This window comes from Parasteatoda tepidariorum, chromosome 8, assembly GCF_043381705.1.
Source record: "Parasteatoda tepidariorum isolate YZ-2023 chromosome 8, CAS_Ptep_4.0, whole genome shotgun sequence".
In the NCBI taxonomy this organism is placed as follows: domain Eukaryota; kingdom Metazoa; phylum Arthropoda; class Arachnida; order Araneae; family Theridiidae; genus Parasteatoda; species Parasteatoda tepidariorum.
This window is the reverse complement of record NC_092211.1, coordinates 82,160,412-82,173,337: the sequence shown is the minus strand read 5'-3', so window position 1 is coordinate 82,173,337 and position 12,926 is coordinate 82,160,412. Positions and strand designations below refer to the sequence as shown.

The 12,926-nt window shown below is 31.9% G+C and overlaps 1 protein-coding gene across 1 annotated transcript in view; it reads left to right on the top strand.

Annotated features, from left to right (window-relative positions):
* The window catches only part of LOC107445390 (uncharacterized), a 29,341-nt gene extending 16,802 nt beyond the window's left edge, over nt 1–12,539 (top strand). The window contains exons 3-5 of the mRNA XM_016059775.3: nt 5,118–5,232; nt 9,436–9,544; nt 12,375–12,539. Of these exons, the coding sequence (XP_015915261.1) occupies nt 5,118–5,232; nt 9,436–9,544; nt 12,375–12,515 (365 nt within the window). The 3' untranslated portion in view covers nt 12,516–12,539. The remainder of the gene's footprint in view (nt 1–5,117; nt 5,233–9,435; nt 9,545–12,374) is intronic.
* The last annotated feature ends 387 nt before the right edge of the window (nt 12,540–12,926 follow it).

Genomic DNA, 12,926 nt, shown 5'->3' with positions numbered 1-12,926 from the left:
GCATAGCGTCTGACACGAATGCGGCCATTATAGTACCACAAATTAAAGCGGGATTCGTCTGAAAACACGATATGCTGCCAATCAGCATGCCAGTCCTTATGCTGATTGGCCCATTGTAGCCGCAGGCGACTATGGTTTAGCGTAAGGGTGATCCTGTATAAAGGAGTCCTTGCGCGCAGCGTGCAGTTGACGTCTACGAATTGATGAAGCACACAATGAAACACCTGTAGCTATGGACCACTGTGCTGCCAGTTGTCTAGAGGGAGCCGTACGGTCTGTCAGCGCCATGCGGACCAGGTGTCTAACATCGCAAGCTCCCGGGGTCCACTCCCGGATTTCCGAGTTGTCTGACACTCGTCCGTCCACTGCTTCCAAACACGCATTACTGTGCTGCTGTTACGCTGCACACGAGCTGCTACTGCACGATGAAACAATCCAGCTTAACGAAGACCGATGATTCTCCCCCTTTCAAACTCCGTAAGTTGTTGAAATCTAGCTCTCTTTCGCCGAAGAGGCATAAGTAACGTCTGAGCTAACGTTTACCACTAGCAGATAACCACCGATAACCATACACGCCTCGCTACAGCCGTCTATTTATTCGAATCCATCAGCCGTTCAGAGGCTGCTCAGCATACGCATGCGCTACGGGTCTGAAATTCTAATCATTTGCATATTATGCTCTACTTTGCCTTTCCTGAAAATTTCAGCTCACTGGCGTAAGTCCTTCATGGTGTTGCAATTTTCACAAACATGAGTTTAAACTAAAAAAAATCTCGCTAGTGTACTTTATGCAAGTTAAAAATATCGCCATCTACCGGGAATCAGCAACATTTTCTGGTGGTAAATTTAAAATTATATATTGCCAAATATTATATCACACGTATCCCTCAATTTTCTTTAGGTCTTCCACCCCACTGAAAAATAAGTAAATTGCCTTAAAAAAAACACACACACAGAAAAAATTCCTATGAATTCCAAAATATCACAAGATTTCCTCTCTAGAAAAAAAAATAGATGAGCAAATTTCAATTAAATTATTCACTATTTTTTGTTTTCAATTTTAATTTCAATATCCCTAACTCTAGCTGGATTTTCAGCAATGGGCACTAATTACTAAAGTAGCGACTTAACTTAAAACTTTTTTTCCATGAAATACTACTCAGGTCGATTTTCCTAAAGCCCCCCCCCCTCTAATATGTATAATTTTTTTTGTTGTTGTTTTAATTGACACGTCAACGTTGCTTTCCTGCAGATTATTTTTTCCCTCCATTCTGCTTCACGTTCTTAATTTCTTATAAGCAAGTCTTTTTTGGGAATAAGCAGAAAATTAATCCATATTTTATTTATTTAATTTTATGATTCTATAGTTTTTTTTTTCACAAGGAAAAATAATTCTAATAAAAATTCATTCAGTTATTAAAAATGGAATGGAAAAAAAAGCTGGAGAATATAGATTAAAAACTGTTTTCATGTGATTTATGGATCACAATACCCTCCAACTACTAGGGAATTTCCGTAGTTTCGGAAAATACTTTTCACAGCGGAAACAAAGGTAACTTTTTAATATATAATTAAATAGGAATTGGAAAGATTTAATTTAACATTACAGATAAATAATTTAAACAGATATATAAGAGGTCAGCTAGACAAGTTGTCACGTTCCTAAATTCTGAAAGCTTTATAACACATACTTCCATTTATTTTCAAGCTTTCTGTTTTAATGTAGAAATATTTGACAAAAACTTCAAATATTGGAAGGTGCGTTTGCTATTGAAAAATGATGGAGAGAGAGTTTAAATTTACAAGACATATTGCTTAAAATATGTGACGATCAATAAAAATATATGAGCAGCAAAAAGAGTTATGCTACTTGAATGCGCATCATTAAATAGTTTTGGAAAATTTTGAAAAACAAACTAAACAAATATCATATTTATAAATTCTCACGATTTATTATTATTAAAGTTTAGGATACAACCTAATCAGCAAATTCATTCCTTTTTTTGTCGCTAGAGGACCAATCAAAATGCTGACAGCTATTACCATTTCTATTGCATCCAGAATGACGACAATGAAATTGTATTTTACTGCGATCGTTCAAGTGTTGTGACAATTTGATCTATACACCCACATAAACAATTTTCTCAGCGTGATATTACAAATGTTTTATGGTTGAAATAATAGACACCGTCATTTTCGTATTATTTTATGAACGACTGAAATAAGAGCAAGGAATTTCTATCGTCACGTCACATCTTTACTCAGGTGTTAAGATTTAAAATTATAAGAACATACTTAAACACTCGCGTCAAAGTTTGAATAAATGTTCTAGATGAATTATAAAGAAAAACTTTCTAAACTCGCAAAAATTGGTATTCAAATATCGATATTTATAACTATTCATAAAAATGTTTCGATGAGAAATCTTGGTGGTATATGAGAAGACCCAGATATTTTTGATTGTCATAATATAACATTAATAAAAGTCATAACAGTATTTAGCCATAAATTACTTATCATTATTCAACGATCCTTTGCCACACGAATTCTTTGCCTACAGTCAACACATTTCTTTATTTATTACACCTTTTGCGGTAAATATATTTATTACAAGTTATTATTTTTATTCATAATACAGTTAAACCTGTGCAAGTTGACCAATTGTGGTGCATTGCTTCGGCGGTCAACTTCGACAGGCGGTTAACTTATAGAGAAGGAGTCATTTTTTTAATACATGTTTTTTTTAAGAATCCTCATAAGAATAACATACATTATGTATGTCATTATATACATTTCCTGTATGGTCGTGATATGGAAATACAAAAAAGATCGAGATATTTTTGGTTGTAATAATATAACATTAATAAAAGTCACAAAAGTATCTACCCATAAATTACTTACTTATTTAACGATGCTTTGCCACGCGAATTCTTTGCCTACAGTCAACACATTTCTTTATTTATTACACCTTTTGCGGTAAATATAATTACTACAAGTTATTTTTTATTCATAATACAGTAAAACCTGTGCAAGTTGACCAATTGTGGAGCATTGCTTTAGTGGTCAACTTCGACAGGCGGTTAACTAATAGAGGAGAAGGAGTCAATTTTTTAATACATGTTTTTTTTTTAAGAATCCTCATAAGAATAGCCTACATTATTTATGTCATTATATACATTTCTCATATGGTAAACTCACGAAAGGGTTTATGTTAGCGCGCTTAATGCTACACTACTTTTTATTAAAATTGTCACACCAGGGAGATGGCACGCCACACACATAAAATTTGCACGACAGATAAAACTGGGTGTGGTATTAAAACGATTAAATTTTCCGCACATTCATGCAACGCCCGTGGTGACCCCTGTGACGCCCGTGGTGAAATCAGAGGTTCGACAGCAATTTTCACATACCCAATTTGCATTTGAACGTTATTTTCTGATTAAAAAGGTACTGTTATGCCTCGTGTAAGAAGGATAAATGCTCACAGGTAAGTGTCTGATTTTGATTAAAGAAAGATTTTAGCCCACCGGAATTGAGGTTTATTGTACTGCGTTATTAGTGCTCGTCCTGCTAAGTATAACTGTCCTCGGAATATGGAATGGATGGGTTCAGAACGTCGTACTAGATTTCAGCGTCCTTTTACCATCATGAACAGTCAAGAAAATAGATATTTTATTCCCATGACCGCAAGGGGTCGCACAACGATATTACGATCCATGAGTATGCAACCATATTTAAGACAAGAGATAATTTGCAAGACAACAAGTCTGTGCTCAAACAGTTCGATAACGTTTGCAGTCGTATAGACAGCCAACGTGGCAACCACGGCTTTTGCTGCCTTTGACGCAGTATCACAGACAGGAACATTTGCAGTGGTGAATTTAATGATTCATATGGACCCATGAATGGCAGCACGTTATTTTTGCAGACGAATGGCAGGTTTTTACAGAACCATCATCTTCATATCAGTGTTTGGTAGGCATCATAGAGAACGGAATTCATGGCATCATAGAATATTAATTCAAAACGGCATTATGGAATATCAAATCAAAGCTTATTTTAACTGATATCAGTTGCGTGTCTAAGTCTCAGCCACTAAAACTAATTAACCTTACTTTTCCAAAAATATTTTTTTCTTAAAACTTACAGTTTATCATTCTAGTCGTAAGCTTGATTTTAGCCATCACTACAAAGAACCATGTTTATCTCATAGAACTAACTGAACGACAGTATTGTTAAGTTGATATGGTTTTAAAATATATATAATTCAAAACAGTGCTGTATAAATTATGCTTAAATGTATTTAGCTATCTTTTTTTTTTTTATCATTACTCTGTATATGTTTGTTCAACAAAAACTAATGCAGATAACGAGAAAGGTGCATAATATGCTTTATTATAGCCGAAGATGGTGGACTCTACAAAAAAAAAAAAAAAAAACTTGAAGACCGACAGTAAAAAAAAAAAANTAAAGCGCTTTTAAAAAAAAAAAAAAAAAAAAAAAAAGGCTTTGTAGTTTGAGCATGTATGGAGTTAGAAGCTTTTTCTTCAGTTGAGTTTTAAGTTGATCTTCGAAGCATATAAATTTTAGTCAATAGCAAGTAAATACTTTATTATTCTGTAGTTTAAATTTTTTTGGGGTCAGAAAATTGTGTATAAATAACCATGGTCTAAGATTATAACAGTCAATGCTTACATATTGATATGTTATGGTAGTATCTTAGTTTTATCCCATATTAGGACACCTTTGCAGATTCGTTAACATTTTTATTTATTTGTTTTTATTCATTTATTTATTTTTGAAATAACATTGCATTGTACTTCCGATTTTAACAAGTATGTAAAAATTACAAATGATTCACACCGGTCACATGCATATTAGATAATAATGAACATAATAAAACCTGTATTCTAATTTTAAGAAAGAGAGTCTCACATGAAGAACCTTAGCCATATAAATAAGCTTAATATGACTGCAAATGGTAAATAGTACTTCTATAATAAATAGAATAAGGGGTTGTAACTATTTATTAATTTTTTTCTAAAACTATTTTTCTTTTAAATTCCCAGCATTTATTAATAACAACGCATATATAGTATATGGTAATCTTTCAGTGACTCCTTGTACAAGCATGTCCCAAACATATTCCAGTTTCTTAAAGGACCTAATAAGGCGACAATCGTACAACGCACAGATGGAAAGCAGAGATAAGCGGCAAATTAATAGAAGGTAAGAAATTTTTAAACTTTTAAGAAAAATATTAAACTGAAGTACGAGTAATGAATTCATGCATTCTTCTGTATATATCATATAATGAGGTGATAAAAGTCATGGGATAGAACTATGGAAATATACAAATGGCAGTGATATCGGGTATAAATAATTTTGTAAATTATGTATGGGTTGTAATTGTGTTCAGTTATTCATCTGAGGATGTTTCTGATGTAATTATGGCGGCAATAAGAGAATTAATATACGTTAAACGTGAAGTGGTATAGTTTATCTAAAATAAGAACTCCTTCAGACATTCGTCTGGACCTGTGGCGGTGACTATGGCAACGAGATATGACTATTTCAAGTAGGAGTCACTGTTTTGGAGTAGTTTCGGGTCGGGGGGAGAAAGGCAATCTTTTTCTTTGGTCTATTGTGTTAGTCCTAGAGTGAAGCTGTCCTCCCTAAAATGCGACACTCTTGTTTCCATAACACCAGACGGCCTCAGACTTTGTGGCGGGAGGAGTTCTTAGCTTAGACAGTCTATTGTTGGAGCTAGAAACAAGGGACAGTCCATTTGGAAACTGTGAGGGAATCCAACATTCCTAGATCCACAGTATCAAGAGTATACCGAAAATACATAATTTCAGATATAAAATCTAGTGTACTACCGCCTGCAGTTGATGACTCGGAGACCGCTGAAGTGTGTGTATATTTGTCAGTGTTAACCGACAACATTGTGAGTAATAACCGCAAGCATCAATGCGGGACGTGAAATGGGCGTGTCCATACAGTGCAGCGAAATTTGGCTGCAATGGAACAGCAGAAGAACAACTCGAATGCCTTTACTAACAACACGACATCACATCCAGTGCCTCGAGATCTCCAGGGCTCGTGACTATATTGGTCGGACCCTAGAGATGACTGAAAAATTGTAGCTTGGTCAGAAAAATCACAATTTCAGCTGGTCAGAGCTGAAGGGAGAGTTCAAGTCTGGAACATCAGAGCCCACGGAGCTATGGATTTAAGTTGTCAACAAGTTACTGTTGACAGTTTTCCAGATTCAAGATGGTTAAATCTTTCGTGTAGTATCGTCTAAAAAATGTTTTTCAGTCTTCCTCGTCGTCTCGAGTTTAAAGGTTTACCCCAGTCATGCCAAACGTCTAAATTTGATGAATCGAATTATGTTTTTTTTTTTGTCTTATTAAATTGTCAAGTTCTCTATTTCTTATTTTTTACTGTGTATTATTTACTCTAATTGGTTCTAAAATTCTTTTAAAAATTTTAATTTCGAAAATTAGTTGATTAAATAAATCATCTACTTTTTACTACAGCCGACTTCTTTAGTAAGAAGTGTGTTCCTATATTGGTATAAGTAAAAGCAATTGTTTTCCTTTTCGTATCCTGGAGTTAATTTCATCTGATATATTGTTAGTGTTGATAATTGAACCAAGGTAGCTAAAACTGGAAACTTTTTCAAACTTACAGTTATCTACCGCAAGCGCGGATGACATAATTGTAGATTTTGTTCCTGCGATAAGTTTTGTTAATTAATACTGAGACCTACTCCATTTGCTCTTTATAAGATGACAATAGTAAAGAAAATTAAAGATATTCTACTTCTACTTACAATAAAGATATCATCAGCAAACGTTGGATGGTCTTACTGATAATTAAGCCTCTCAAATCCAATAGGCGCGAATTATATATTCAAGTGCCATAATAAAAAGTAATGAAGATAATGAATTTTCTCCGTGTGTCTGACACCAAAACCCATATCAAAATCATCTGTAATCTCATCCTGCAAGATAATAGCGGCTTTAGGCCCTTTGAGGATAACTTTTATTAGTTTAACTTAATTGGAATTTTCAGCTCAGCTGAAATGTTTACTAACTTAGTTCTAATAATTACCTCAAACGCCTGCTTAAAATCAATAAATAATGCAGTGATGCCTCGATAGTTGTTGCAGTCAACTTTATCACCTTTTTTATACATTGGTATTAGTCCCATTCTTCAATCATTTGGAATATTTTATCCTTTCTTCCAATAGTTAATACCAATTCAAATATTCATTTCCAGAGTGCTTGAAATATTCCGCACTTATTCCATCACTCCCTGCTGCCTTATTATTCCTCATTTAACAATGTACACAAAATCGTCAAAAGATAGTTCCTCTATATCATCATCTACACCAGCGGTTCTGAAAAGGTCTTCCGTGGAAGCTTAGGGTTCCGTGAGCTAGGACCTTTTTATTAAACCAGTAATGATTTTTTAAACTTGTAATAACTTTCTAATGTACCAATAATAGATTATTATTATAATAGATTAAAATTCAAAATAAAGTAAAATCCAAAAATTTTAATTATTTTTCTCCTATAACCACGCTTACATTTCATAAGTTCTTTTTCAAAAACCATAATTTAGCTTATTATATTCAATTTCATTTATGCATACGTCCAAAACTTATAGACTAAAAGCAGAATAAAGCCTAATAAGACTGTTATTGATAAAACAATGAAAAAATCTCATGCTTCACAATAAATTCTAAATTAATTAGGTTTTTGTTGTAAGTATATTTACATTTGGTAATTGACTTTTTTCAACAATCAGGACAATTTAGGGTTCCGTAGTCAGAAAAAATTGGGAACCGCTGATCTACGTGATATTGCTGTCGTCCATCATATCAGCCATACTAAGCAGTTCTGAGGAAGATTCCTTCCATCTTACTTTACTTTCCATCTATCTGTTACTGTCTGGATAAAACCTGAAAGTGATCAGAATCACAACCTGCGCGTTTATATAACCTCATGTCAACAACAGATGCTGCCCACCTTTTTGATATCAGTATATGATCGATTTGGTTATCATAATTAGTTCCTGGAATATTCCAGGTTCTTTTATGAATGTCTTTATGTGGGAAACAAGCACTGATTAGTTTGATTTTTAGCAAATGCCATAATAATAGCTAATTTTCCATTATCATTACATGAGTGAATACTATGTCTCCCAAAAGTTAGATTCTTCTATCAACTGATTTCTTCCATTCCAATTTTTGAATTAAAATCTCCGAATATGATTAAACAGTCACTACTATTTGATAAATTAAAAAACTGCCTGTAAATCTTCACAAAATTGTGACTTGACGTTCTCTTTAGAATTTTCCGTTGAAACATAAAAATTAATCATTGTAATATTGCGGAATTTTAGCTCAATTTGCATATTTTAACATTAATTGGGATGAAGATAAAAGTATTGTTCTCACGATTTTTTTTTTTATCAACGAAGAATCCTGTTTCTCCAATTCTCTGTGATGTGGCATAACTGTAAAACATATGAAATTGATTCTTCTTTAACACACCAGAATCTTTCCATCTAATTTCCTGGATAGCAGCAATATTTATTCTGTGGAGGATCAGTTACTGGACCACCTCCATCATTTTCTCCGCAGATAAAAGTGTTCCAACGTTCCCTATCCCAATACATAATTCTATGTGTCGTTTTCCTACATTCGGTTAAATCTTCTACCTTTAGTGAGTTCGATATTTCTATGTTCAGCATTCTTAACAGTGAGTTTTTTGCGGTATAGGGCATTCAACCCTAAGACCAACCTCTAATTTGAAGGACCAGAATGTTACTCTTTGTCTGGTGCTTCACTAGTGACTAATTCGACATGGGTGATCTCCCAACGAACATTTATGGCATATTGAGGGGTCAGTTCGAGAACAAAATCCTGCACTCGCAACACTTTTGCAATTATGGACATTTATTGAGGCTGTATACTCCTGCAAGAAGATCATTTAGTTTGTTCTCTACATTAAAATTTTTTCGATACAATAATCTAAGTTGCATTTTTTAAAAACTAAAATAATAGAAATTTAAACACTTTAACAATAAAATATCTTTACTAATAATCAATGGGAACACATATTATATAATTTAGAAAATGTTTTCCAAGACTTCTTAAAAATTCGAAACTTCAGCAGAATTTATTTCAATCTATTTTCGTTAATTGTTTGCACAATGATAGGCTTCATGAGAGCCGAGGTGGATGCATTGAAGTTTATTAATTGATACACAAAAAAACTTTAATATCCAATAGTTCATTTTTAGTGTAAAAAAAATGAAAAAAGTACTTATCTTGTAGTATACTTAATGGCTACATTGCATATACTGGAATTTGAATAATTATAAATTTTTTTTTTAAATGTATTTTGCTTTCAGATCTTGGTGTTGTGGAGATTCTTTGAGTTCTTCAATAAGTAGCATGACTAAACAAATTAGACGGGGTTTACAATATGGATGGAAAATGACCGCCCAAATAATCAGTTTGGTATGTAAAAAAAAAAAGAAACTTTTTAATTGAAAATTTTTCAATGAAATGCTTGAGATTTTATGTTTATTTTTGTTACTGTTTCTTGTTTTTTATTGTAAAGTTTTGAAATAATATGTTTAAGAATTAAAAGATGAAATAGTCAATTTTGAATTAACATACAAAACAAATAATACGTAGTTAGTGTTCATTATATAATTTATTTATATAATTATAGATATAAATAAATATAGATAGATATCATTAATATATAGATATATTTCATTAAATTTACAAATATATTTTGGTTGATAAGAATTAGTTAAAAATAGCTAAGTTTCTTCAATCAATCCCTACCATTTTTTTTTTTTTTTTTTAATTTTTCGCTGTTATGGCCACTTTGGTACAAGGCTATTTAAAAAAAATAATAATCGACCGGTAATCAGGTTTTCTTTATTAGATACATTTTAGATTAGATTACATTTTTCTTTATTAGATACATATACAAACTTTAATTAGATACATTTTTTTCTTTATTAGATACTAATAATCCTAAATGTATCAAAAGTAAAAAAGTATATATAGAAAAAATAGTAAATTATTAGTGTAACATAACCTTAAGAGAGTGTGTCATAAATCCCTTCGGAATTGGGAGGGTTTGTAACAAACAAAATATTACCAATACATCAACAAATTTTACTTTGCCTCATAAAGAAACATTTTCAAGTTTTTTCTTGACTCATAAATGTTCAACGCACGAACACTTGGAGCTGTGACAGACTACAAGTCTAAAGTTAAATTTTCGCTAACATTTCGTGATCAATGCGAGCAAATACGATACTTCGTCGTAAATCTATTAAATCACGTGGCATAGGAGGCACGAACAGATCTTTGATGTAACCCCATAAAAAAAATACAGTTTTAAAACTGAGACCCCGGTGATAATTGTTATGTCCGTTTGAGGCGACAAAATTGTACAGTATTACTAAAGTCCTCAAAAAACGAAAGCGACAGTCTGAAACGCCAACTTTTGATAATTGGCGATCGAGATGGGCAACAGTTGGCGTAGATCAGAACTCTCTACTAATGACAACAGTTCGCATATTTTCACAATTAGCGTGTGGAGAGTCATAGGAGAAGGAAGTATGCAAGTTTCTGTCCTGATTTTCAAATAGATTAAAAACTTTAAAGTTAGGATATTATAAGGAACTCAAAACTACATTGAACGTAGTTCAAAAAGAAAGCATCGTGAAAATTTACGAAAAATATTCCGAAAGGGGAAAATATCGTAGCTCATTCCTATAGAACTGAAAAGAGGAGAAGGAAAGGGAGAGAATCAAGACATGGAACTGGTCTTCTCCCCAGATGGCGCATTCAAACGTTGTGATCGCGAATTCATAAATAAAATCCATTCGCCCAATTAAACAGTTATACAACGCTAGATTATGTTTTAAAAATCCAATTCCTTAATCTACTTATCACGCATTTTGAAAATAAAATTTCATAATTCAAAGTCATGCCGTTCATAAGTTTTATATTAACTTGAGGGACGAGGAAGCCCATAGGTAAGAGAATAAAATTCAGTCCAAAAAGATGGAATTCGATCCTGGACTCAGTGTTCTATAAACTTGAATAATGGAAACTTAAAAAGGAAAAAAAAAATTTTACGTAATAGGCAGTAGGAAAATTTTGGCAAATTCTGTATAGCACGTTTTAAATGATGCTATAAGCATATTTAATCTTTCCTTTGATGAGTTTAACTTCTAACTCGTATTATGGTAGATCTAATATTATAAAGCCGTTACAGAATGTACAACAGATAATATTAAAAAATAAAGGATGTGTATTGGGTGTCAAAAACGTGTAGTATTGTGATATTAAGGTACATATCCGTTTCGAAGAATGGTTAAAAAAAACTTATAAACCACAGTACTTATATTGATATCATATGTAATTCATTTGCACAATAATTATAACGGTAATAACCAATAGCATTTAATACCACTTTTAACTAAGCATAACTGACGTCAATAATAGTTGGGCGAATTTTGTGGTCTTCGAAATAAGTACAGATTTAAATTCGTTCGCAAAAATTATTCGAAAAAATATTAGTGTCATTACTTATCATTATCGAAAATTATAATTAACTTATTTCGATAATAAGTACAAATTAATTTTTTTTATTATAAATCTAAATTGAGAGAAGAAAAGGTACTTATTTGTATATGAGAACCGTAAAAAATTACCATTTTTTAATGAGAACAATGGTGCTCAATTAATTTTTGTAATAAGTAAAAATTGAAATAAAAAAATAGCTTTGTGCTATAACATTAAATTAATAGTGGAAATGTACTTCGTCTAGAAAAACCATAAAACATTGCCTTATTATTATTGGTGTCCGCTTATTTAATTTTAAAAATAGGTACTACTGACATGTTAATGGGTACAAATATACTAATATTGGTACTGTGGAAAAAGATTTTCATTGCCCACCAAAAGGGATGAGAACTGTAAAAAGTTGTTGATTATGGTAATTTTTTGGTTACCAGAATTTGACCTCGAGCAGAAACTATATTCCCAAATGGCACTAAATATAATTAATATTTATTTTGATGGGATGATAACAAATATAACGTAAAGCCACCAAGAAAGGAAAAAAAAATTGGAACTATTAGCTTAATTAATCGTGCAGGTTTATTTTTGCGAATTATTTAGTTGAGCTGATTCATGTCGATTTAATGATTATTTACTTTTTTTGTACCCCATAGGAAGAACAGGTATTTAGTTAGTTTAAAATATAGAAATTTTTTTTTTTACAGTTTCTGATATAAAAATATTATTATCATTTCAGTATAATGGCATTAGAGGTATAATCGCTCTCTTCAGTCCAAACAGTTCCCAGATGCAAGACACGCAAGACATAGTCGACCAACTAAGGAACAAAACAAAGCAATCTGTATTTGAATATTTAAAGATGATTGGACTGAATTAAATAAATATTTTTCTTATTTTTGTATATGATTTTATGTGTCTTCATAAATTTTAATTATGTTTTGCAATTGCTTTGATTTAGCTTCTTCTAGTATCAATTCTGAATAATATACTATTTATAATCCAAGCAAATAATGTAAATGTGCAAAAAGCTCAAATTAAATCACCTCATCGAATTTTAAACATAACTAAAAGAGAAACAAGCAACCCTTTACAAATAACAATGCATTTACTTACTCTGGGATCAATTTAAAAACTATGTGTGATAGTTTAGATTTATCTAACTTGATAAGAATATTTTTTAAAATAAAACATTTCTCTCTCTATTTTATAAACGATTTAATTTGAAAACTAAGTAATTGTTTAGACAAGTCAAATTTGAAAAGAATATTTTTAAAATAAAATATTTCCC